The sequence below is a fragment of the Protopterus annectens genome, chromosome 6.part0, assembly GCF_019279795.1.
Source record: "Protopterus annectens isolate FY-2018-M chromosome 6.part0, PAN1.0, whole genome shotgun sequence".
In the NCBI taxonomy this organism is placed as follows: domain Eukaryota; kingdom Metazoa; phylum Chordata; order Ceratodontiformes; family Protopteridae; genus Protopterus; species Protopterus annectens.
The window spans coordinates 1554851006-1554877447 of NC_056737.1; the positions used below are offsets into that span (position 1 = coordinate 1554851006).

The 26442-nt window shown below is 38.8% G+C and overlaps 1 protein-coding gene across 1 annotated transcript in view; it reads left to right on the top strand.

The window, feature by feature from the left end:
- The window catches only part of LOC122804002 (protein mono-ADP-ribosyltransferase PARP14-like), a 1683704-nt gene that overhangs the window by 795093 nt on the left and 862169 nt on the right, over nt 1-26442 (top strand). The window contains exon 7 of the mRNA XM_044073683.1: nt 866-3147. Coding sequence (XP_043929618.1) covers nt 866-3147 — 2282 coding nt within the window. The remainder of the gene's footprint in view (nt 1-865; nt 3148-26442) is intronic.

The window sequence follows — 26442 nt, forward strand, 5'->3', positions numbered from 1 at the left end:
TGTCTGCCTGTTATGCTGCAGGAGTCCTCTCAAGAGAAAGAAAGGGCAACAATTGTGTGAGTATGTCTTTGAGGGAGAGAACCCTTCAACAGTAGAATATCTTTCCACATCCCTCTATGATGACTTTTCATTCTACTTACCTATATTAAATTTAGTTGTTGGTATTTTTGTGGGATTACATACAAATTCATTATACACTTTTTTAATGTACTAGTAATTTTTCAGTAGAAAAGTGAAAGATGAGATTGGCATCCAACTTCCAAGGCAATCTAGATGAGATAAGCATTGCCTCACAAAAGAGAAATATTGGATTGCTGAACACGTCATGGTAGGTAATGGCTGCTGCTAAGCAAAAACCCATTTGTTATACTGCTCTAGTAGTCTTTTCCCTTGTAAACTTATTGTTATGAGGACATCACACAGCTGTATGTTTGGAAAAAGATCTCTGAAACAGATTCATTCTCCACTTCCTCTGTCTACCTTCCTTCCATTTGGCTTTATTTTGTATTTTTTCTGGACTGAGTCTGGTCAGCTTTACTACTGTGGTGTAAGAAAAAAATGGGTGTGGAGAGATTGTCTGTAAATATACCATCAGTGTGGGCCACTTACCTTGTTGTAGCTTGGTGGTCACAACAGCTGGTAGCTGATAGTTACCAGTGTCAGCTGACTTTAGGAACAAGTTTTATATGTACGGTAAGTAAAATCTAGTGCATCTTTATTTTACACATGCCTTTTTGTGATACAAGGTTGAATCTTTTGGATACATAGTACAGTTTTATTGTAAACTGATGAAGAATGCTGATATATATTTACAATGGATATTCACCAACAGACCACTGTGTTAATAAACTGTTATTTTTTTCAGATGTAACTAAAGCTATGAGTAAAAGGCATGTTATCGGAGGAAAGAACTTAACTGCATACCCATATTATGCATCCTTGGGCACTGCTTTGTATGGAAAGGAAAGACCAGCATTGAAAATGCCAGACCCATTTACATTATCTCTGGATTCTTACCTATTGCAGTATCTCCACAGTGAAAAGAAACACATTACACTTATAAACTCCAGCTTGTCAAAAGTGTTTTGTGAACTTGAATGGCCAAACCTATATTCTGAAAACCCAATGGTTAAAATGTTGCCCTCAGGTTTATTATTGAAACAAAGGTCAGCTAAGCTGATTGAAACTTGGAAACAAGATGTTTCTGCTGCATTTTCTTCTGCCATTTCTGGATACACAGTTGCTGAGTACACTGTGACATCACAGGTGTGGGATATTGCAAAACACAAAGTGGACAGTTTTACAAGAGATGGAATTTACATCATACCCAATGTAACCAAAGGAAAGGTGGTTTTAGTAGGCAGGCAGAATGAAATGAAACTAATGCAGGAAAATTTTAAGGAAGTCATTGATGCTGCCACAAAACAGGTAGAAAGGCAGACAAAAAGCATTAGAGAAGCAGTAGAATTACCTCCTGCAATGTATTCAATTTTACTTAATGAGGGATTACAAAATGATGTTGCCGAACAGTTTCCACTACTAAAATATGAATATGATGCTTCAACTAAGAGTGTTACTCTATTTGGTTTACAGGTAGAGGTTTATAGCGTCAAAAGTGACATTCTTACAAAGATAATGCACATGAAGCAGAAACGCATTAACATTAATAAAAATATATTTAATTTCCTAGAGCAAGTGGATAGTAAAGACTTTGCATGCCATTTATTTATACAGCATCATATTAATGCTGTGTATGAAATTTCAGATATGTCTCTTCTGTTGATTGGAAGTTCAGAGAAGTCTCTTTCAGAGGCTGAAAAACACTTAAAGAAGATGCTGATTTTTAAATGTATTGATCTTGAAGATGAGAAGGTTGTTAGAAAAAGAGAGTGGCGTGAGATAATTAGCAATTTGGATAAAAGTTACAATTCTTCTGTGAAAACATTTACAGTGGATGTGACATATGAAGAAACAAATGGACAGGTAGTCATTGCTGGAATTTCTGATACAGTCATAGAAATTCATGAAACACTTTTTGATTTTGTAGACAAAAACACACATGTACAAAAAACTATACCTGTCAAATATAAGGCAGTTGCTCAATTTGTTAATCAAAAGAAGAAAGATATTTTGCTTAAAATTATGAACAAAGGTGTAGATGTTCAACTTAATATACAAACTCTAAATGTGTCGGTTTTGTTAAGTGGTTCAAGAGCAGAAATGTCTTATGCTGTGCCTGTGGTTGAAAAGCTGCTCTCGTCTTTGCATTGTGAAGTGTTGACGATTAATAAACCTGGAGCAGTAAAGTTTTTCAAAGACAAAGAAGCCATGCTTGTTGCTGAAGCAGATCGTGTACATGGTTGTCTACTGAGGCTTCAGGAAGATGGAGAGGTTACTGATGTGGACAGTAATGCAGAAGTAGGAGGGAGATCTACTTGTGAAGTCAGACTCCCTGGTGGGATATTAATTGCAGTTTATAAAGACAATTTATGCCATCATAAAGTTGATGTTGTAGTGAATGCTTCTAATGAGGACCTGAAACACATTGGAGGCCTTGCCGGAGCACTTTTAGATGCAGCTGGCCCTAGTTTGCAAACAGAGTGTAATAAGCTTGTTAAGGAAAAAGGAAGTTTGAAACCTGGGGATGTAGTTATTACAGAGTCGGGACGTTTACCATGTAAACATGTGATTCATGCTGTTGGACCACGATGGAACAGCTCAGATCCTGAGAAGTGTAAATATCTCTTAAAAAAGGTTATAAAGAACACTTTGAATTTGGCAACAGAGTATTTTCACAAGTCAATAGCCATCCCTGCTATCAGTTCAGGTATCTTTAGTTTTCCCTTAGAATTGTGTGCAAAATTGATTGTTAGCTCAATACGTGACTATTGTGAGGATAACTATTCAAAGACTACCCTGAGGCATATACACCTTGTAAATATTGATGATAAAACTGTTGCTGCCATAAATGATGCTGTTAAGAATGCCTTTCTTGGTCAGGTGGTACAGCTTTCACCTATTCAACCAAGATCAGATCTTTCCAGTCAAGAGAGGCGAGCTGTCCATAGTGCAGCGGAGATTCAGAAATTACAGACAAAAGAAAACCTGCGCATCTCTTTGAAGAAAGGAAACATTCAAGATGCAACAGTAAGTATATAACTGTTAAGCTTATCATGAAGACATGTTACTCTTTACTTATAAGACAAAAAAGCACTTTCAAATAATTACTTTCTTTCATTTGAGCATGAGGTGTTCAAGTAGTGTGCGCAAACTACAGCCATTACTGAAGTACAGAGGTTATTTCCGCTAATTCTTAGCCTTCATTTCTACAATTTTGTACTCTGCTGGGGTGCTTTCATTGCAGATTCTACATTTACGTCCTGTGTCCATATTGGTTTTCATTGGGTACTTCAGTTTTATTCCTGTTTCCAAAGACATGCCGTAGTTGGACTGGCAATTCTACAAACTGCCCATAGATGTGCTTGGTGTGTGTACGTTTGTGCCTGTGCACATGCTCATACTGTGTTAGCCTGTATTCCTCTCCCAGATTACTTTTGTTGCCTTGTGGCCATGACATGCTGAGAGATTCCAGCTCCCCCATGTCCTAGAATTGGATTAAACAGACAATCACAGAATGAATGAGTACATAAATATTCAAAGAATGACAACATTCTGAATTTGTTGTAATGTTTTGATTTTATTTCTTTATTTAGTTTTTTTGTTTGTAGTTGTTTATTGGGATAGTACACTGATCTTAATGGACCATTTGCAGGTACAGCTGAGGTGAAAAGGATCACATAGGATATGAACAAAACATGTTTACAGATAGAGGGATATGCTAAAAAAAATAGATTTTTGATTTGATAAACTACATTACACTAGCATCCAAAATAGTGCTTGCAAATGTAGTTATAACATAAACTTTATCTGCAGGGCATATGAACAGTTAATATTCAGCTTATGACTGACTTCAGTGTGGTGAAGCAAAGCCTACGTTACTGTGTTTTCTGTCATTGCATTCAAAACAATGGACTGTCATTCTACAGTTCTACACTTGGCCCATTTTATTGTTTAGGGCTGGTTTACTGTTCAGATACTTTATACACTTTGCACAGTTTTCTATCTTGAATCCATGCAATAAACATCCAGCTTTTTCAGACATTGCAATGTGGTTGTTTAATGCCCAATCAGTAGCTAACATAGATTGTGTGCGTCTGTTTTCAGATAAAGAATATTTTCCTGCTTCTTCATGTTGTACATTTTTTTGATGTGTTCTAATTGCTTTACAAACTCCCTCAGTTATTGATCACTAATCTACTGCAGTAGTTTGAGCCAGAAATGTATAATCTGTTAACAATGCACTTAAACAGCTACAGCTTTAGCTAAAGTATAATATAACTTCTGGTGCCCCAGCAGTCTCAGTTTGTACCAGCTGTACAAGTAAAGACTTTCTAAACTGTCTACTCTCTTCCTGTGTTTGGTACAGCATCCTGCATGAATATAAAGATTCTCCATCTTTTACTGCTTAGAGTAAGTATCATATTCTGCTGTGTTTTACTTATTTTACAAAAAGACTACTGCTCTTATGCTACTCCATCTCCTTCCATATGCCTTCTTTTGTTTTCCAGTCAAGTTTTGAATTTGGTAACAGAAATGCATTTGAGTACGCACTTCATAAAGCATGAACCTACAGCATTACTGGATTATTTTGTAAACAATGTAATAATCACAGTACATAAAAGAAAACAGCAGATACACTAAATGTTATCAAAGCTGAGAGATCCTAGACTATCATGCTACTATGTTTGTATTTCAAAAAGTAAATACCGAGTTTAACAACCTGTTTTACTGTTTCACCTACCGTCACTGAATTTATGAATACTTGGGTTCTTTATCTATGTACCAAGATCTTTCTTAAATATCTTTATTAAACCACTATTTTCATAATGACATATGTGTGCAAACAATAGAAAAAAAAACAGTGACGTTGTTATTTTCATGCAGTATGCTTGTTTTCTTTTCAACATTTAGCTTTCAGTCCAGTATTATATAAATTGCTGAATTCCTGTTTTCCTCTAAAACTCACGTCTCCTCTTGAACATTATTCTGCATGTATTCTCCTTCCCTGTTTTGAAGATCGCACGTCCATTTTTTTTATCCCCTTTACAATATTCAGCACTTCAGTTACAGACTGTCCTGACTGTAGTGGTCAATGGTCTCTTGAAGTATAGTATTACTGTTCACTTCTGCACCTCATAGATCTCTGCAGTCTGTCACATAGTGGATTATAACATCCTTCACTAATTATAATGATATTTTAGTATATCTGCTGACCTCTTGCAAAAATTGCCTCATATCTTTGCGGATGCTGTCTGAGGGTGGTATATCTGGCACTCATTTATCATATATCTACCCTTGAGAATGTGGAGTGCTATGAGGTTCAGTTTTGTGTCTCATTTTATTAACATCTTTATTAAATTATCATATGGCATAAGTACACACATATTAATTGGAAAGAAACCACAGTAACATTTTCCATTTTTATTGTAATGTAGTATAGACAAGTGCTTTGTTTTTAACAATGTTAATTCACTCCAGCATTATATAAATTGCTCATTTCCTGCTATCCCTTAATCCTCACTCATTGTCACGAACATTACTCTGCGTGTATCATTCCCACAAATTCCTTTTATTAGTGAAGACTTAAGATTATTTGAATCAGCACAAAAGTATTTTTCTTTAGTTACAACCATTTATTTTCCCCAACCTTTCTGACAAAGTAGTCTGTAGGGAATTTTTAAAATCTAAAAACAACATAAAATGGTAGTGGTGACCAAAGAAAACAGCTTTATTAGCCAAGGTTTAGCACTTTCATTCCACAGTTTTTAGGAGCTTCATCAGAACCAACACGAAGCGACCTGCTAACATTTAAATATTCTATGTAACAATTAAAAAACATGGCCCCAACTCAGCAATCAGTCAATCAATCACATTGACATCATAACTCTTTAACTTTAAAACAAGATTTAAAGATATAGACTCATTATAGACTCATTCAAACCAGGATATACTGTTGCGTTCAATAATTGCCATTTCATTTCACTAAAGTTTAAATGCTCTTCAAAAACACACCCTTGTTGATCCAGAACAATTTGTTCCATTACCATAAAATAAAATTTATGTACAGTAAAATCTCAAGCATACAGAGCATTATTATCTCTATATTTTTTTAACATCCGACACATGCTCATATATGTACGGACCCACGACCTTCTTTTAGTTTTCCCTATATAGAATGCGAGACAAAATTCACATTGTGCCAAATGTATAACATTCATACTAAAACAAGTAAAATGGCTTCCGATATTGTGTTGCACACCCCTAATAATGCAATGGTCTGTTACTATTTGATTTGAATGGTGCTACTAATTGTTCTGGTGAGTTTAATTTTGTGATTCCGCAGACTGTTTGATTTATTGCATACTTTTTTGAAAACTCTTATAAAATTTAAAAGGCTGCAGCTTGAGACATTGAGAACTTGGGGGGGTTCTGAAAGGTGTCCGAGTGTGGCATTACCCAAATGAAGCAGCACACTATATTGATGTTATATGAGACCTGCATGTTGCTTTTGATAAAGCTGGTTGTGACATTATGAAAATTGTAGTCAAATATAATAATGTTGAGAATGAGAAAGTGTCTCATCAAATGGATCTTTTTGAACAAGACTACATGTGTGGATTTGAACTTTGGACATTATGAAATTAATTACAAAAATATTTTTGCACGTATTGATAATATTGGCCAGAGGAATCTGCAGTGTAAGCTGGATAAATTAAGAAGGGATATTCAAAAATATGTGAGCAAGAATGTTTATCCTCCTCCTGGTTTCCATGGTTCCCTGAGGGAAATGGCCAATCAAAGTAGTGAAAAAGGAGGCAATGCCACAGGAAGTTATAATAGTATGCAAGCTGAACTGGAAGCCCCTTTAGAGTCCGGCCATGTGCGGAGATCAGAGCGTATTCGGCAGAATCAAAGGAAAAATCAGCATTGGTAAAACCAACAAACCATAGGTGTGATACTGAAGAACTCTGCTTGTCCATGTCGACAGAGGAATTAATTGAAGGATTGTTTTTTAACCTATATTTTTATGAGGATTCATTGACTATTGTTTCTAACGATATGGGTGACTTTCATGTTTATAATTATTCAGCCAAAGAGTTAAGTTCTCATCATGGAAATGTCCTATCAAAAGGTTTAACATCTCTGCCTTCAAAGTGAGCTAAAATCACTGGGACATTGATTGTTTTAAAATTATTTATAAGGAAACTGAACTTGGTGTTACGGTTTCATGATAAACAGAGATTTTAATACTGGTTTGCTATTTAGGCCGAGTAATTTTAACCCACCCTCAGTTCTGTTTTGTTGACTTTTGAAATGGTTTGTGAACTCGATATTTGGGATATATTGAAAACTGATTGCCAGAAAAAATATTTTAATATGTCAGTATATGAAGAAAAATAGTTGAAAGACATTTCCACTGACAAATCAAACCAGACGAGGGGGGTGGTTTAGTTGTTATGGATAATGAGAGTTATTTGATTCAAATGAATGCTTTGCTTATATGACTGACTCTTATGAAATCACATTATGTAATGAAATTCATATTGTTTATGCTAAAATTGATAAACTTTTGCAACAGAAGTTTATGGATGGTGTGATTCATCAAAATTAATTTGAATTTATGTTCAATGAAAGACCTAGGGTGGCCAATATTTTTGGTCTTCCTAAAATACATAAACATATTAGTAAGCCCCATTTTAGGCCTATTGTGAGTGCCAGGATGGCTAAGATGTATTTTATTGCTAAATTTATTGATTTTACACTTATAACAGTTATCTGTAGTTTTAAACTTATGTAAGGACTCGTGACATTTTTTATCCCTGTGGGAAAGCCTTTAATTCGGATGCAGTATTGATGTTAATAATCTGTTTAGTGTTATTCCTCACGGTGTTTGTTTATGTTGGCTCAAATAGCAGTTAGTTAAAGATTCAAAATTGTCTTTTAGTAAGAGTGATTTTATAGTTGCTTTAACGGAAATTGTTTTAAAAACGAATTTCATGTTTTTTGAGCACATATTTTCCACTAGAAAACAGATGTAGCTATGGGGCAGCCTTTGGACCCATGTTTGCAAACCTAGTTATGGCCGAATTATGTGTATATATATATATATATATATATATATATATATATATGAGTTTTTTGGATGATATATTTATTCTTTGGTAGGATGGGATTGAAACATTAGAGATGTTTTTGGAATATATATTAATGAGACTGTTGAATTAAAAAAAAATTCTTATTTTGATAGTAAAAAAATACATTTTTGGATGTGGAATTAATTATAAAGATAACATTAATGAGAAGTTTGTAATATTTTTTGTGAATCCACTTTTTTTTTTAACTCTTATTTACATTTTTCCAGTAGGCATCCCATTTATCAGAAGAAATCTGTTGTGAAGAGCCAACTGGTTAGATTAGCTAGAATGGTATCAGAGATGGATATGTTTTATTTGGAGGCAGACAAATTAATGGAAATGTTTTTAGCAAGGAGTTATCCTGAAAAGTTTTTATTTGATATTAGGACTGAGGTACTGCGGTGGTGGTGCTGCGGTAGCGTTGTCGCCTCACAGTTAGACGTTGCCCGTTCGATTATCAGTTAGAGCGTCTTCTGTGTGGCGACATACATGAACGGGCGTTCCTTCATTGAAGGTTGTGCGTTAGGCCCGGCAAGCCAGCATGTAAAACTCTACTGCCATTCATTAGCGGAAAGGAGCTCCGCTGTGGCGACCTCTAACCGGGAAAAGCCAAAAGACACAAACAAACAATTAGGACTGAGGTAGTTAGTAAAAAGGAGTTAGGGACATATGTCTGTATTTTTCAGAATGTGCAAAGTCGTGAGAACATTGAAACTTGTCAGTTTTACTAAGAATGATATGATCCATAGTAACAACTTGTTTATAACAACATGTTCCTTGGATAGTAGATCTATTATAAATGTTATTTTAAGGAATTGTCCTTTAATTACATATGACAGAGTCTGTGCTAAGATTTTTAGGGCACACCCCTCCTAAAGTAGTACTTAGGTGCAATATGTCTTTAAAGGAATATTTAGAAAAGAAAAATACTACGGAAATTAGGAATTTTTTTATGAAAAATGGTACCTTCAAGTGCTGGACTTGTTCCCAGTGTAAATATGTTTGGGTAACAGACCATTGCAATATTAGGGGTGTGAGGTATAACATCGGAGGACATTTACTTGTTTTAGTATGAATGTTATATATCTGGCATAATGTGAATTTTGCCCCACATTCTATATAAGGAAAACTAAGAAGGTTATGGGACCATGTACGTATACGAGCATGTACCAGATGTTAAAAAATGTAGAGATACTAATGCATTGTATAAACATATTAGAGATTTTAGTGTACATAAATTTTATTTTATGATACTGGAACAAGTTGTTCTGGATCAACAAGGATGTGTTTTTGAAGAGCATGTCAGCTTTAGTGAAATGAAACGGCAATTATTATTGAATGCAACAGTATATCCTGGTTTGAATGACTATATCTTTAAATCCTGTTTTAAAGTTAGAGGTATGATGTCAAGGTGATTGATTGATGGGTTGGGGTTGTGTTTTTAATTGTCATGTAGGATATTTAATGTTAGCAGGTTGCTTTCTGTTGGTTCTGATGAAATTCCTACAAATTGTGGAACAAAAGTGCTAAACCTTGGTTCATACAGCTATTTGCTTTGGTCACTGCTACCATTTTATTTTGTTTTTAGTTTAATTTTCCTTGGAGTATTTCATGGATTTTTAAAATCTGCCAAGTCATTGCACTCCCAGAAAACATATGTCCAGTTGTCTCTCTGTCTTTCCCATCCCACCTCCAGCATTTTCTTTCTACCTGGGGAAAAATTATTTGAAGTCTGTTTGTGGTGTAAAAATACTTATGCAAATACTTCCAAACAAAATCACTAAATGTTCTGGAGTTTGTTGCATACTTAGGTACCATACAGATGTTGTCCCTTTGTTACTTTGTAAATTGCCTTTCCATAGGTTCGTAGGTGTTTACTAGGCTAATGACTACAGGGGCCTTTTAAGCCTAGCCATGCATCCCAAATCTGACATGTTCTGATACCCTTGATAAGTGTAAGCATGGGCCTGGGAGATGAACCATTTATAGGTTACCCGTGTCCATTAGAGAGGTGGGTCCAAACCAGGGATGAATTTCCAATTTCCCATCCAGTTGTCCAAGTTGCACTTGAATTGGGTTAGGGAGGAACTCTACTTCACATGGATAGGGAGCCTCTTCCATAGATGGGGTAGTCTCTCGGATGCAACTCTACAGTGATATAAAAAGTGTACACCGCTGTTAAAATGTCAGGATTTTGTGGTATAAAAAATGAGACCACAATAAATAATTTCAAAACTTTTTCCACCTTTAATGTGACATATAAACTGTACAATTCAATTGAAAAACAAACAAATCTGTTAAGTAAAAAAAATATAAAAAATACAAAACATAAAATAATCTGGTTGCATAAGTGTGCACACCATTAAACTAATACTTTGTTGAAGCAACTTTTGATTTAATTACAGCATTTAGTCTTTTTGGGTAGGAGTCTGTCAGCATGGCACATCTTGACTTGGCAATATTTGCCCATTTTTCGCTGCAAAAGTGCTCCAAATCTGTCAGATTGCAAGGGCATCTCTTGTGCACAGCCCTCTTCAGGTCACCTCACAGATTTTCTGTTGGATTTAGGTCTGGGCTCTGGCTGGACCATTCCAAAACTTAAATTTTCTTCTGGTAAAGACATTCTTTTGTTGATTTGGATGTATGCTTGGAGTCATTGTCATGTTGAAAGGTGAAATTCCTCTTCATCTTTCTAGCAGATGGCTGAAGGTTTTGGACCAAAAGTGACTGGTATTTGGAGCTGTTCATAATTCCCTCCACCTTGACTAAAGCCCCAGTTCCAGCTGAAGAAAAGCAACCCCAAAGCATGATACTGCCACCACCATGCTTCAATGCTTCACCATGGGGTGGTGTTCTTTTGGCGATGCATAGTGTTGTTTTTGTGCCAAACGTACCTTTTGGAATTGTGGCCAGAAATTTCAGCCTTGGTCTCATCAGATCATAACACATTTTCCCACATGCTTTTGGGAGACTTGATGTATTGTTTTGCAAACTTTAGCCAGGGCAGGATGTTTTTGTGTATAAGAAAAGGCTTCTGTCTTGCAATCCTACCCCATAGTCCAGACAAATGGAGAATATGGGAGATTGTTGTCACATGTAGTACACAACCAGTACTTGCCAGAAATTCCTGAAGCTCATTCAGTGTTGCTGTAGGTCTCTTGGCAGCCTCCCTGACCAGTTTTCATCTTGTCTTTTCATCAGTTTTGGAGGGACGTCCAGTCTTTGCAACATGTCTGTTGTCCCATATTTTCTCCACTTTTTGATGACCGTCTTCACTGTGTTCCATGGTATATCCAGTGCTGTAGAAATTGTTTTGTACCCTTCTCCTGACTGATACCTTTCAACAATGAGATCCCTTTAATGCATTGTAAGCTCTCTGTGAACCATGTTTTTTGCTGTAGCAGGCAACTGAGTAAATGTTAGGAAAATCCCACTAGGACAGCTGAACTTTATTTTGGGTTAATCAGAGTCTCATTAATTGATGGCAGGTGTGTACCCAAGAAGATTGAATGTTGTAATTAAATCAAAAGGTGCTTCAACAAAGTACTTATGTAACCAGCTTATTGTACATTTTTTATTTTTTATATTTTTCCCCTAACAGATTTGTTTGTTTTTCAATTGAATTGTACAGGTTATAGGTCACATTAAAGTTGGGAAAAGTTTTGAAATTATTTATTGTGGTCTCATTTTTTTATATCACAAAAACCTGGCATTTTTACAGGGGTGTGCACACTTTTTATATCTAGTGTTTCTCCAGCAGGTCCTATTTACATCACAGGCAAGGTTTAAGTCTTTAGAACAGGTAATTATGGTGCTGTTTGTTTTGTGGATATGCAGGGGTCATTAAAGTGGGGTGTGGCAATGCCCTGTATGTCAGGCATAGATCACCCCTCAAAGGCCTGTAGGAGACAGAATACATGGATAGGGTCTTGAGGCAGTCTACACAAGACATTTGACTTATGCCTTGTATTCTTTTAGTGAGGAACCTTTGTGGATATTCCAATTGTTGGATATCCCTGGTTAGGTACATACCAAAGGGGACATTGTACTCAATGGTAGGTCTGATGACTGGTGTATACTGAGAAACAATGACTTCCTTGGACTTTGATGCCATACCTTTGTTTATAAGTTGCGCATCATAGAATGATTTCTCACCACTGTAGACACATGATAGTTAAAGGCTAGGCTACTATCTATGTGTGTCCCTAAGTCCCTGACTACTGTGTCAACTGTAAGGGGTGTGTTGTCAGTATGATAGTTACTAGGGATGGATGACTTCCCAAACGATACTATTATGCATTTCTTGGCATTTAGCTTTAGTCCATGGCTCTGACACCAGTTGTTTGTCTGTGTCAGCCCTTCCTGGAGAACATTTGTGTGTGTGAGATTCAATGACTGGTCCTAATTTGCAATCATCTGCAGATTTAGTCAGCTAGGGACCACTGACATTGGTCTTGATTTCTGAGAGGTAAATGCCAAAAAGGGCCGGTCCAAGGACTGATCCCTGAGGGACTCCACTTGTAACTGGCCTCTTTGTAGAGATGGACTCCCCAGATGTTCATCGTGTTTCACTGTTGCAGTCATTACAATTGGGTTATCCTGCTGGCAGGCTACCCACAGTCAGCCTGAGTTCCAAAGTCTGGGTCCGGCATTGGTTGCTGTCGCTTCTTCCCTGACGTCTGTGCGCCAGGGGTATATAAGATGCAGCTGACGCCATTTTCTTCAGTCTTTCTTGCCACGCGGTGCCCGAAGCAAAAGCAGTTCAAAAGTGCCGGTCGGCCGACTCCTGAAGTTTTCAAATTCGAATTTCAGATCCGAAGTCTTCATTAAAGCTAAGTACCCTGTTGGGGAAACTTTTTTCTTGCTCCAGACCAATGTCAGAAAAAGTTAATAACTGTATTTCTTGTGGGAAGCAAATACCTCATAAAGATTTTCATTCTTACTGTATTCCTTGCCTAGGCCCTGACCATAACGTTGCTAGTTGTCAGTTTTGTGCTAGATTTAACCAACGCACTATTAAGCGTCGGTACGATTTTGCATTTCATTACTTTAGCAGAAGATTTAATTATATAATGCCATTGGATCAGCCGACTACCGGAGTTTACAAAAAACGAAAAGAAAAGGACAGGCATCCGAGATCCAAAACCGACGATGAGGCTTCTTCCAGGCCTGTCGCTGGTTCTCAGTGAGGCGCTTTTGCAGCCCCTGACGCCCGCTACCTCAGAGCCACAGGCCGCTTCCGACTCCCACGTGGAGCTGACTGGGCCTCCAGAAACTCAAGGTATTGGACACTCAGAAACTATTCCCTCAGATAGGTCCGGAGCTGCTGAGCAGGCATCGGCTTCTGAGGGTGTTTTCAGGCCTCCACAGTTATATGTGAAACCTACTTCAGCTACAAAGACAAAGAAACAAGTACAGCATTCACCTGGACAGGCCTCCATCCCTAAAATCAGATGCTTAAAATGGCCAAAGACCTTATTACTATGATCAGGGGCTCCCATCCCCCTCCTGAAGAGAGGCCTAGGCAAGAGTTAGAATATGAATCTTCAGACCAGGTTTCTATTTCCTCTGATTCCTACTCTGAACATTATTAATCTATTCCTCCCTATGAGGATTCTGATGCTGAAGAATCTATCTCTTCAGCCTCTCCTCCTGAGTATTGTTCTTATGGGGAAACACTGCATACTATGAGGGAGCATTTCCACTGGGAGACCCAAAATTACTCAGAATCCAAGAAAAGGCTCAGAGATTTCCTTTTATTGCCCCAGCACAGTCCCCTTGCTCTTCCGCCTGTTTTAGACATTGTAGATGATGTATTTACAGAGTCCAATTTTTCTCCAGACTGTATACCACCAGCCCCTGTTAAGCCAGACAGATACTACAGGGTTCCTGAGTCACATAAATTTCTCTATAAGAACCCTGCAGCTGACCCAGAAACCATCTCTCAGGGTCCCAAAGGGGTCAAAGCTTCTACTGCAAAAAACCCTATTCCCTCTAATAGGGATTCTAGGGCCCTAGACAGATGGGGCAAAAAGATTTATACCTCTGCTACCTTGGCTGTAAGAGCTTTAAATTGCCTATTTCATATGCTTAAGTATCAGCAATATCTTATATCCTTGCTTAAACAGAAAATGCCAGCAAATGCAGAATGTGCAGACAATAAGGAAATGCAGGATTTATTGCATGCAGCTGAACAAGTTGGAAAGCATACTTTGCAATGTGGTTTTGATTCTCTTGAGGCCTCCTGCAGGGCCGCTGTTACAGGTTCTGTCATTAGGAGGCATGCTTGGTTAAAAGAACAAAATTTACCGGCTCATGTTAAAGCAAAACTATTATACGCTCCTTTACAGCATGATACTTTGGTGCTAAAGCAGAAGAGGTGTTAAAGAAAATGGAGGACAAGGCTAAATCTATGCAAACAGTCAAGGAATTCTTGCAGGTACAGCCTCCCAGATTTAGCAGGAACTGGCCTACAAAAAATTGGTCCTTTCCGGTGTCAGATAGACCACAAAGAGGCAGATACAGACGCCCCAGGGGCAGATCACAGCCCCAAGGCTCATACAGGCCTAAACAATGGGGTGCTTCTACCTCCAAGAGCGGAGAAGAAAAATCACAGCCATACAGGAAACAGTCTCAATGACTTCCCACTTCCAGCACCAAGCACTTATCTTTTGGCAGCCCCTTTGGGGGGAAAGCTAGCACTTTTTTCACAAAATTGGCACATGATCACCCAGGACAAATGGGTTCTAAATATAGTTTCACAAGGCTACAGGTTCCACTTTCACACCTTGCCAAGGCAAAACGGTATGCCAGACCTGCCACGCAATCAATGGGCAGAGGCACAAAAACAAGTTTCATTCCTCATGGACATGAGGGCCATTCAACAAGTACCAGAACAAGAGCAGGGTCACGGATTTATTCATGGCTGTTCTTGGTACCCAGAAAAGACGAAGCCTGGAGACCTATACTGGACCTATCTATTCTAAACACATATCTGGATATTCCAAAATTCAAAATGTTGACTCTACAGCAGCTTCTGCCCATGTTGTGCAAGAAGGCTTGGCTTCAAGGGCGCCCGCAGGCAGGTGCAAGGGGGTGCATTTGCACCCCCCTGGAATCGGCTAGATAATTACAAAAAATTTTTTTTTTTTTTTTTTTTACGTATGTTCTCCTTTAAGAAGAAAGAAGTCCGAAAGGTTTGTGAGCGGGAACTCACACAGGCGGGACCTGAAACAAACGGAAGATGGCCTGGGACACTTAGCAAGCGGGACCTGAAACGACCGGAAGATGGGACACTTAGCAAGCGGCAGCGGGACCTGAAACGAACGGAAGGAAGATGGGACACTTTCAGGTAGAGAGGTGTGTGTGTGTGTGTGTGTGTGTGTGTGTGTGTGTGTGTGTGTGTGTGTGTGTGTGTGTGTGTGTAAAATGCCCCAGGTGTACATGGTGGTGGGTAGAGAATAAGGCTTGAACCCTGTACCTTGGGCCCAGGTGGCAAGAGCCTGAATTCCCTACCCACCACCATTTGTAAAAATGTTGCAGGATTTTCCCTCATACTTTTTCTGTTCCTCATAAAATATGTGGTTTCTGCATTTGTGTCCTTGTTGCCTGACAGCTACATGTTCTCTGGTTTTATTCTTGGCTGTCTGGAGTGTTTCTCCCTGGGCCTCTGCTAAAAATTAGCTTTTTTTTCAAAGTCAGACTTTCCTGGTTAACAAAAGTTAAAAAAATTGGACACACTTGTCAGACTTCATATTCTTCAGAAAGTGCATGGTAACAAAAGCTTTTATTCTAGCAATTTTCTAAGTGTACAAGATGGATATTTGAAATGTATCCCTGTGTTTGGGACTGTATCCCCCATTATTGGCTTCGTCCAGGTTTTGTGCTAGGGTTGAGAGTTATGGTAAGAACTGAATTCACTGAATATATTTGGGGGCTGTATTCACCCAGTATTGGCTTTGTTTAGGTAGTGTTTGGGACTGTATTCCCCCCATTATTGGCTTCATCCAGGTTTTGTGCTAGGGTTGAGAGTTATGGTAAGAACTGAATTCACTGAATATATTTGAGGGCTGTATTCACCCAGTATTGGCTTTGTTCAGATATTTATTGGCTTCATCCAGGTTTTTTGCTAATGTTGAGAGCTATGGTAAGAACTGATTTCACTGAATATGTTTGGGGGCTATATTCTCCCATTACTGGCTTTGTCCGGGTGTTATTTGCTAAGAGGTTGAGAGCTATGGTGAGAACTGAATTCACTGAATGTTTGGTGGTTGTAGTCACCCATTATTGGCTTTGTTCAGGTCTTTTGTGCTAAGAGTTTGACAGCTGTGCTATGGTGAGAACTGAATTCACTAAATGGTAGCTATTTAAGTTTCAGTCTTCCTCTTTCACAAAACAGTTGATTTGGCATAGTGGTATGTTGCTCTGACTGTTTTGCACGGGGTCCCCTGGGTTCAAGACGTGGCAGTGAAATGTATGGTGGTAACGCAGCATTTTATTCTAGCAACTTTCAAACATTATACAAGCAATGTTTAAAATGTGTCCCTGGTTTTTGGCCTTTTGTCCCCCTCCAATAAATTTTGGCTTTTTCCAGATTTCTTGTGCTGAAAAGTTCAGAGATACAGCTGAGTGTCGAGTAGATTTTACAAGGAGCTGAGAGCTGCAGGGGAGTAAAAGTTTAGTGCTGCTTGTGTTTAGTCTGCTTGCATTGTTAATAGCACAACAGATAGTGTACTTGCTTTAGATGCTGAAGGCTGTGGGTTCTACTCCCACAGTAGGTAAATGCATTGCTGATGCTGTATTGTGTTGTAAAGGGGGTGGATGCTGCAGTCTTTTTGGCAAAGATACCTAGTAACTATGAACCTGTTAACAGTTTGCTATCCATTCCCTATTGTGGTATTACTAGCTTTTCATTTTTTTATTGCATGCAACAAAAGCAATTTATTCTTCATGGGTAACAGGCACTTTATTTGTAGATTAAACAATGACATATAAAGTGTTTGCTAGCAGAAACCTCTTTATTAGTTACAAATTTTTTCAATGTGGAGTTTACTACTTCAGAGATTGTGTATATTTTTTACTGATACTGGTGGACTTGAGTAGACTTTTTATGATGGAAATGTTCTGAATTGGGCAGTTTTGTCATTGGTGGATGCTTTTTGTTTCATTGTTTACTGGAAAAATGTTCAAAACAATAAATTTAAAATGCCCTCTAACAACTGTACTGTATTGTACAAGGAATATAATGTAATACAGTCAGGAAGGTGTATCAAAGAGCACGTGTATGTTATGTTATGTTCGAGGGGCCTATGATTTTGTAGACAGCCCAGAGTTAATATTTGCCATTGGCAAAATGTATTTTCTCTGAAAGTGGGTTTCAGTGCTGTTTCAATGCATGCGAGTTTCAAGAGCAGAGAAGTTTTAATGTTAGTCTATTTTCATTGTGAGACTGCATTGCTTTAACAGATATGTATTAGGGTTTGTGCTGTAAAATGCAAAATAAAACTTTCAAATGAAATCTTAAATCATCGCAGAAGTAAAGCAGTATGCACATTAGTGTTTATGATAAATGGGGAAAAATAACCAAGGAATGGGACATTGGAATGGCTGCAGGGGGGAGGCTCCATTTGACCATGATTTTGTGAGGGGGGGTAGCAAGCTCAGAGAGCCCCGGTTGAACTATACCTCTCAGTTGTCCATATCTTTGCAGAATGATTAGATATTTGCTGCTTATTTTTGGTTTGTTCCTGAAATTTGTGATTTTCTAGCAAATCATTTAGGAATGAAGCCATTAAATGTCAGACATTGAGTTTCAGATGTCAACCTTCAGAAAAATGCATGCTAATGCAAGACTGTCTTTACGTTTATACAAGAGCAATTTTTAGTAGTGTTTGTATGTTCCCCAATATATTTGGCCTTGTTCAGATTTCCTGCATTAAGAGGTTGAGAGGTACGTGCAAATCACTTTGTAGATTAGGAATATCCAAACATCTCAATTGTCCCCAATTCTGGCTCAAAATGTTGCTCTCCCCTAATAATCCCTCCTCCAAAATGGCAATTTTGGAAGAAAATGTGGAGGGTTTACAATTATATATAACTGTAATGATCACTTATAGATTACCTTTATTTCAGAAATGCATGTGGATGCTCTTATTTTGTTAGCTGCTTCAAGTTAACTGTTAATATTAAAAAGGTGTCCCTTTTTTGACAGGTATTTTTGCATCACATTTTGGTCCGTTTTTCATAAAATTGTGGTTTTCCGGCAAATTAGTGGCAAGTCATTAAAGATTGAAGTTAGAAAATAATGGCAGACATTTGAGTTTCAGATTTCATACCCTTCAGAAAATTTGTACTAATGCAAGATCTACCTGTTCTATTTAAGTTATAAGAGCAGTATATTTAAAAATTGGCCTTATTTTTGGGCTTGTGTCACACTTCTAGTTCTATGTATGGCTTTGTCCAGATTTATTGCTCTGAAGTTGAGAGGTATGAGTGTCAGATCCATCACTGTCAGCCAGAGACATTTCAAATTGTGACATACTTATTGCACCCCACTCCTCATTGTAGTGGCTCTGGATGTGTCCATGGAAGGCAAGGAGCAGTTATGCAGTGTAAGTGTGCAGAGTATTCCCCCATCCAAAGTAGATCACAAATACGACCGTGGCTTTTCATCTGTCCTTGATTTTGCAAAATGTTCTGGTTTTCTATCAGATTTTTGTACTGTTGATTTATGCTTCTTATTCTAGAACTGTATGCTGTCACAGTGCCCTGTTGCTCTGTTTAAGTAGCCATGGTTTAATGAACATCAGGTAAGCTTGTCAGAGATTGTAAGATGCAAGTAAGCTTTAGTAAGCTTGTCGGATATTGTAAGATGCAAGTAAGCTTTAGTAAGTATATTGTTAAAGAATTACCAGCATTGAAAGCCTTTTCGTTGTTGCCATGCAGAGAATATTTACATGAGTAGATAATGTATAAGCCTTGGGTATTGAAATGCATATGACAGTATTTTATTTATTTTATTTGCAGTTGGTTTGCCAGGATAGTCCATTGGGCCAAATGAACCCGTTTTCAATGGAGTCCTGGGGAGAAAAGCTCCAAAACTAAGTAGGTTATTAATAGATATACAAATTATACAATTACACAGAAGTTAATCATACAAGAAATAACAATTTGCAAATAATACAACAAAAACTAGAGCGAGTACAATCTAGTGATGAAATTAGTAGGTAATACAGACTAAAGGGAAATTTAGCACAAAAGCACTGAGAAATAACAACATATTTAGAAGCATTTCATGACAATATTGAGGAATAATAACATATTAGGAAGCAATGCACAAAAGTACTGAGAAGCAATAACGTATTAGGGAAGCAATACTTGGGAAGTGTGGCCTAGTATATTCTTTCTGATTATTGTAGGAATAATAATATGTATGAGTTAGGTGGGTAATTAGGAAAGTTGCAGGAGGAAACAGAGGAAGAAAGAAGATGGAGTTTGCAAGTGTTAGTTATGTGGGTGGGAGCAAGAGCATTCCCACTGGGATACTAGATGTGAGTGAAGAGATCTTTAAATATAAAATGGTTGGGGTGGTGCGAATGGAAGGTGGTAGGAGTTCCAAAGGCATGCAAGGCCATAAGACAGAAGATTTTTGCCGGGGACGAAGTTGGTTTATATACTTCTAATAGATTCTGATTGTTGTACCTTAATACTCTAGCAGGAAGGTGCATTTTAAAGGCTGATGAAAGGGAGGGACAAAGGAGGGGTTGAAAATGAGCTTATGTGCAAGATTTAGTTGAGTATATGTGAGATAACTGGGTAGCTCTAGCCATTTTTAGTTTTGGAGAGGAACAGTGGTGGGTGGAGGACTTGTCGTTGGTAGCTAACTTGGCAATTTTGTTGTAGCAAGAGGAAAGTTGTGTTTTAGAGAGGTCTGTAGATTAGTTAGGAGTGGAGCTCCATAGAGAAGGAGGGATAAGAAATGAGGTAGAGGGTGATTTTGGTAGCAGGTGTAAGGTAATGATTTTGTCGGTAAAGCATACCTAGTTTTGATGGGTTGTCTTGATATTTAACTGTAGGTGGGAGTTGAATTTGAGCTGGTTATCAATTTGGACCCCAAGTAACTTGGTCTCGGACACCAGTTCCAGGGGTCGATTATTTTGTCTAGAGATGTGGAATGTGTTTATATTGAAAGAAGTTGCCTTAGAGGGGGTGAATAACATTAATTTGGTTTTGGAGGCATTGAGTGCTAGGTGATTCCTTTTCATCCATTGCTCAGTTGTTGTAAAAGCATCTTGAGTCAGTTTTAGGAGTGAGGGGATAGAGGTGGCAGCGCAGATAATAGCAGAATCATCGGCATATTGGATGATGTCTGAGAATGGGATAGAGTTGCGGAAATCATTTATAAATATATTGAAGAGAAGAGGACTCAGTATAGAGCCCTGGGGTACCCCAGTAGGAGTATTTAGAAATGAGGTGGCCTTTTTCCATTTGACTGCTTGAGATCTGTTAGATAAGTAGCTGGAGAACCAGTTCAAGGAGGAGGGAGATAGGTAAAGTTTAGTTAGTAGCAGGCTGTGAGAGAGTGTCAAAGGCCTTAGAGAGGTCGAGTAGTAGGGTAGAAACAATTTGGCCAGAGTCGCTGGCTTTATTTACAGTTTCAAGGAAGGAGAGGAGGGCGGTCATAGTGCTATGATGTGGTCTGAATCCATGTGTGGGAGTTAGTAGGTGATTATCTAAGAGATGTGGAAGGAGTTGTAGTTGGATACACTTTTCTAGGAGTTTAGAGATGGGGACAGAATAGCGATGGGGAAATTAGTAACATTGTTGTTGTTGCCACCTTTATGTAGAGGTATGATAAAGGCCCTTTTCCAGACTTGGGGTACTATACATTCTTGGATAGAGCGGTTGATTAAAATGCTAATAGGGTAAGCGATTGCTTCAGCAGCTTTGCTAAGAAAGTAAGAAGGGATGTTATCAGGAGCATTGGTGCATGGCTTCAGTTTCATAAGGAATTTCTTTATAGTAGAAGTGGGTATAGGTTTAAATGAGAAAAAAGGAGTGTGAAGAGGGAGAATTAGGGGCAGATGAAGCTGATGAAGTAGTAGGAGTAGGAGGAGAGGAGGGATGGGAGTTAGTAGATGGGAATGAGGAAGTAGTAGCAGAGTGGGCTAGAGAGATGGTTGGGGATGGTAAGGAGTTTTGGAGAATGTAGTGGTGTTAGAGAAATATGACGTTAATTTGGAAATGGATTCAATGAAAAGAGTTAAATTGGGTAGCCAAGTCTTGGTCAGGAGCGTTTGGGTCTGGGGTAGGGGTATCTGGTTTGCTGGGGTTAAGTAGAGTAGAGATACCTTTCCAAAATTTCTGAGGGTTTGATTTTATTATTTTGAAGTGTGGAAAAGTAGTTTTGTCGGTCGAAGATTATGAGCTTTTTTACCTTATTTCGAAGTATTTTATATTCATTGTAATAAAAGGACAGGATTACAGTATTTTCAGAAGCTCATTACATTTAATTTCAGACCAGTGTCTTATAGCAGTGTCTGTGTGTTAGTACACTTGTAGTTGGGTCAGGGTGGCTTTAATGGTATATGGTAAATAAGCATTGCTACCTTACTTAAAAGCCAAGCCCTGCAACAACTAGCTCCACACTGAAGTCAAAACACAATAGCTCTGGTGGGTAAATGTACTCTGTAGTAATCAAAAAAGGCAAATGTTTAAAATAACTACAGCTTATGTGCAAACACAATAGGTAGTGATGAAACAATGCTCTGCTAAAAATGCTTTAATGCTCCACATTGCTGAGCTGCAGATCAGTTATCACTGGCTACCAGGATTTCACCCACTTCAGCTCAAGCACGGTGCCGTTCAGTGCAACCTTCCCAGAACTAATTTGTCTGACCAGAATTATTTGGTGTGTGTATAAGAGGGAGGTAGCATACCCCTCAGCTGTCCAGATTTTGCCCCATATTCCTCCTAAAAAGGATTGAAGTTGCTAAATGAGACATTTCAGTTTTAGATGTCATGTCATTTAGAAAAATGCATACTAACACAAATCCTGTTACTCTTGCAATTTTCTAAGTTTCTGAGAGCCATATTTATAATCTGTCCCTATTTATTTTAGGCTTTGTCCAGATTTCTTGCACTAAGGTTGAGGCCTTGAGGGGTGTGGTATGTTTGTGAGAAAGTGAAATGCCCAAGTTAGAGTTAACAGGTGGAATTTTCAAGTGCATTTTCAAGGAACTGTGAGTTTTAAGGGAAGCTAAGTTCACTGCTGCTCATGCCAAGTCTATTTACAATGTGCAACTGTTTTGTTTAGCAAATGGTATCTCTATTGTGGTATAAAGTTTTAAAGCTATGTTAGTAGCACCACAAGTAGAATACTTGCATCTTAATGTAAAGGCTTGAGGTTCTATTCCTACAGCATATACATTTGTATGCTGCAGTCCTCAGGATGTCCTCCTTTGGATGAGATGCCTAATAACTATGAACCTGTTTTTCAGCTTGTCATTCATTTTCTATTGCAATATACAAGCTTACCATTTTTTTAATTTAACATAGGCAATTTATTCTTTGATGACAACAGGCACTGAATTTGTAGATGAAACACTGAAATATACGGTTGTTTTCTAGCAACAACATCTTCATTAGTTTCAGATATCTTTAATGTGGAATTATTCAGATTTCTTTTACTTCAGCAGAGTCACTCAAACAAGTGCTGCTGTATAATACAAGGGATATAATTCAATTATATATTATAATTAATACAATCAGGTAAATCAAATAACTTTTGCATGGCCCTAACGGTGTGCAAGGAGCCTATTGCTTGAAAACAGTTCAAAGGTAAATAACCTGCCACTGGCCAGATGCATTTTCTTTGAATGTGGGTTTCAATGCTGTTTCATTGAATGTGAGTTTCAAAAGTAGAGAAGCTTTAATGCCAAGTCTGTTTTCATTGTAAGACTATTGCTTTGTTTAGGTTTAGTAAATGTCTCAGTGTTTGGGCTATAATGTTTGAAAGAAAAGTTGTAAATTAAATCCAACTGCCAGTAATCATTGTAGAACTAAAGCATAAAACAGTATGCACACAGATTTGAACAGTGTCTACAGTAAATGGGGAGAAATAGCCAAGTAATGGGACACTGGAATGGCTGTGTGGGCTTGGGTGGGTGGACTTGGGCGGGCTGTGTTGGCAGGGGGCGGGGTGAGCTATGTGGGTGGGGCTCTGGGTTTGCACCCCCCTGCAAAAAATCCTGCGGGCTCCCTTGCTTGGCTTGTGACTTTAGCTCTAAAAGAGGCATATCTGCATGTCCCAATCAGACAAACATGCAGAAGATACCTCAGATTCAAAGCTGGCTCAGTGCACTACCAATTCTGTGCACTGCCCTTTGGTTTATCTACTGCGCCCAGGGTCTTCACAAAGTGCCTGGCACCAGTAATTGCATTTTGCAGACAAAGAGGAATACAAATATATCCTTACTTGGACGACTGCCTTATTCAAGCGGAGAACAAGGACATTCTACTACAGCATCTGGTGTTTGTACAAAGATTACTGACAAGTCTAGGGTACACAGTAAACAAGAAGAAATCAAAACTCTTGCCCTCTCAAGAGATAATATTCCTGGGTGCAAGCTTAAATACAACTGCACAGATGGCTTATCTCACGCCAGACAAACACAGGCATCTGACTACTTACTTCAAAATGTTGGCAACAAAGACCCAGTTATCTGCAAGAAAAATTCTGCAGGCCTTGGGTTTCATGGCATCCTGCATTCTGCTAATTCCATATGCAAGACTGCATATGAGGAAACTTCAATGGTATCTAAAAAGTGTTTGGACTCAACATTGCCACAACCTGGAAACAATAATTACCCTCATTCCCTGCCTGCAACAGGAGTTTCGATAGTGGGCAAAAGCCTGTCACCACAACACGAGACAGCCATTCACCTTACCCACAGCCAGGCAGACATTGACAACAGATGCATCAGATTGCGCCTGGGGGCCCATATGGCAAGAAGATGTATTCAGGGCACATGGTCCCCAAGTCAAATGCATCTACATATCAATCAAAAAGAGATGCTAGCTGTTCCAAATGCCCTAACGGCTTTCAAGGATCAACTTCATCCAGGACTACTAATAAAGACGGACAATACTACAGTCATGTGGTACATAAACAAGCAGGGAGGCACACATTCCTACCCCCTCTGCAGGCAAGCCATGAATTTGTGGCACACAGCATTGACTTACCAAGTACATCTGCAAGCTCAATTCCTGCCAGGAAGGAAAAATACTTTGGCAGGCAAACTAAACAGAAATCTAATGGATCCCCATGAGTGAAAATTGGATCCACAAGTCTACAGCATGATAACAAGGACCTGGGGATGCCCGGACATAGACCTATTTGCCTCTCCTCACAACTACCAACTGCAAAGATTCTGCACAAGGACTTATCACAAGCAAGCATGGAAAGTGAATGCTGTATCCTTCAGCTGGAAAAATCTAACAGTATATGCCTTTCCTCCTCTGCCTCTCCTCCCCAGGGTACTCCTCAAGGTCAGACAAGAGAAACCAAAAATGATACCGATTGCCCCAGACCGGCCCTGTCAGCACTGGTACCCAATCCTAAAGAGCTTGTCTCACTGCTCAGCCTGGACATTACCTCAAATTCCTCACTTATTGACCCAACAAGACAGCCAGATACTGCACAGCCAACTCAAAACCTTAAACCTGGCGGCATGGCAGATAATATAGCCTCTCAAGACACACCTCTCTCTAAAGCAGTGATGGATGTTATTTTGGAGGCCAGGAGGCCTAGCACCAGAAAATCTTATGCAGACAAATGGAAGAGATTCTGTGTTGGAACCAAGCACAAGGCATTGACAAGATTGTTCCAAATATTCCTCAGATTTTGCAATACTTAACTGAGATGCTGGATAAAGGCCTTTCCTTTTCATCAATTAAAATTCATGCCTCTGCCATTTCAGCTCATTACAATACAGAACCACCTATTTTTTCTCATCCGTTACTGAGGCAGTACCTCAGAGGGGCCAAAAACATAAGACCTCCAAGGAGAGCACAAATACCTGCATGGGACCTCAACTATGTCTTGGAAAAACTCACACTGCCTCCGTTTGGACCAGCCTCTGCAGCTGACATAAAATTCTTATCCTGGAAAACAGCTCTGCTCCTAGCAATACCCTCTGCTAGAAGAGTGTCAGAGTTATAGGCACTCATGGCTATGGAACCTTTTAATCATTTTCCATCCTGACAAGGTTTCACTGAGGACAAACCCTACATTTATGCCTAAGGTAATGTCCAGTGTGGTCCTTAACCAAACAATTCATTTGCCTACTTTTTATTCAAACCCACAGAATAAGGGTGAGAGAATTCTGCATTCTTTGGACATTCACAGACAGCTATGCTTCTACTTGGACAGAACTAAAGCTTTCAGAAAGACTGATCAACTTCTAGTGGTTTATGCTGCAGCATCACAAGGATAGCCTATCTCAGAACAGACTATTTCAAAGTGGGTAGGCCATTGCATTCGTTTCTGCTATTCACAGCATGGCAAATCAGTGCCTAAGGGCATTAGGCCACATTCAACCAGAGCAGCAGCCACTTCAGCAGCCTTCCTCAGAGGAGTACCAACCAAAGACATCTTAGGGGCTGCAACTTGGAGTTCAGTGCATACCTTTACAAAGCACTATCACTTTCCTCTCTACTCTAAATCCAGGGCAGGCTTTGCCACTGCAGTTCTGCAGGGCCTTATAGCCTCTCCTAATCCTATTTAGCTCCAGCCTCCCAACCTTAGCTTTGGGATTCAACCCAATTGTAATGACTGCAACAGTGAAACACGATGAACATAGTACAGTTGTGTACCTACCATAAATGTAGATGTTCGAGTGTATTCACTGTTGCAGTCCAGGTTACCTTCCTGCCATCCCCCTTTCTTCTTTGCTGTACTTTTCTACTCTATATAACCTATGTGGTGCATTTGCTTGTAGATGAAGGAAAAGTTGTTTTTTGTGCATGCTTATTGCCATAATTTAGCCTACCATTTTAGGGGCACCTGACATCTGGGGCAAGAAAAACTGAAGAAAATGGCGTCGGCTGCATCTTATATACCCCTGGCGCACTGACGTCAGGGAAGAGGTGACAGCAACCGACGCTGGACCTAGACTTTGGAACTCTG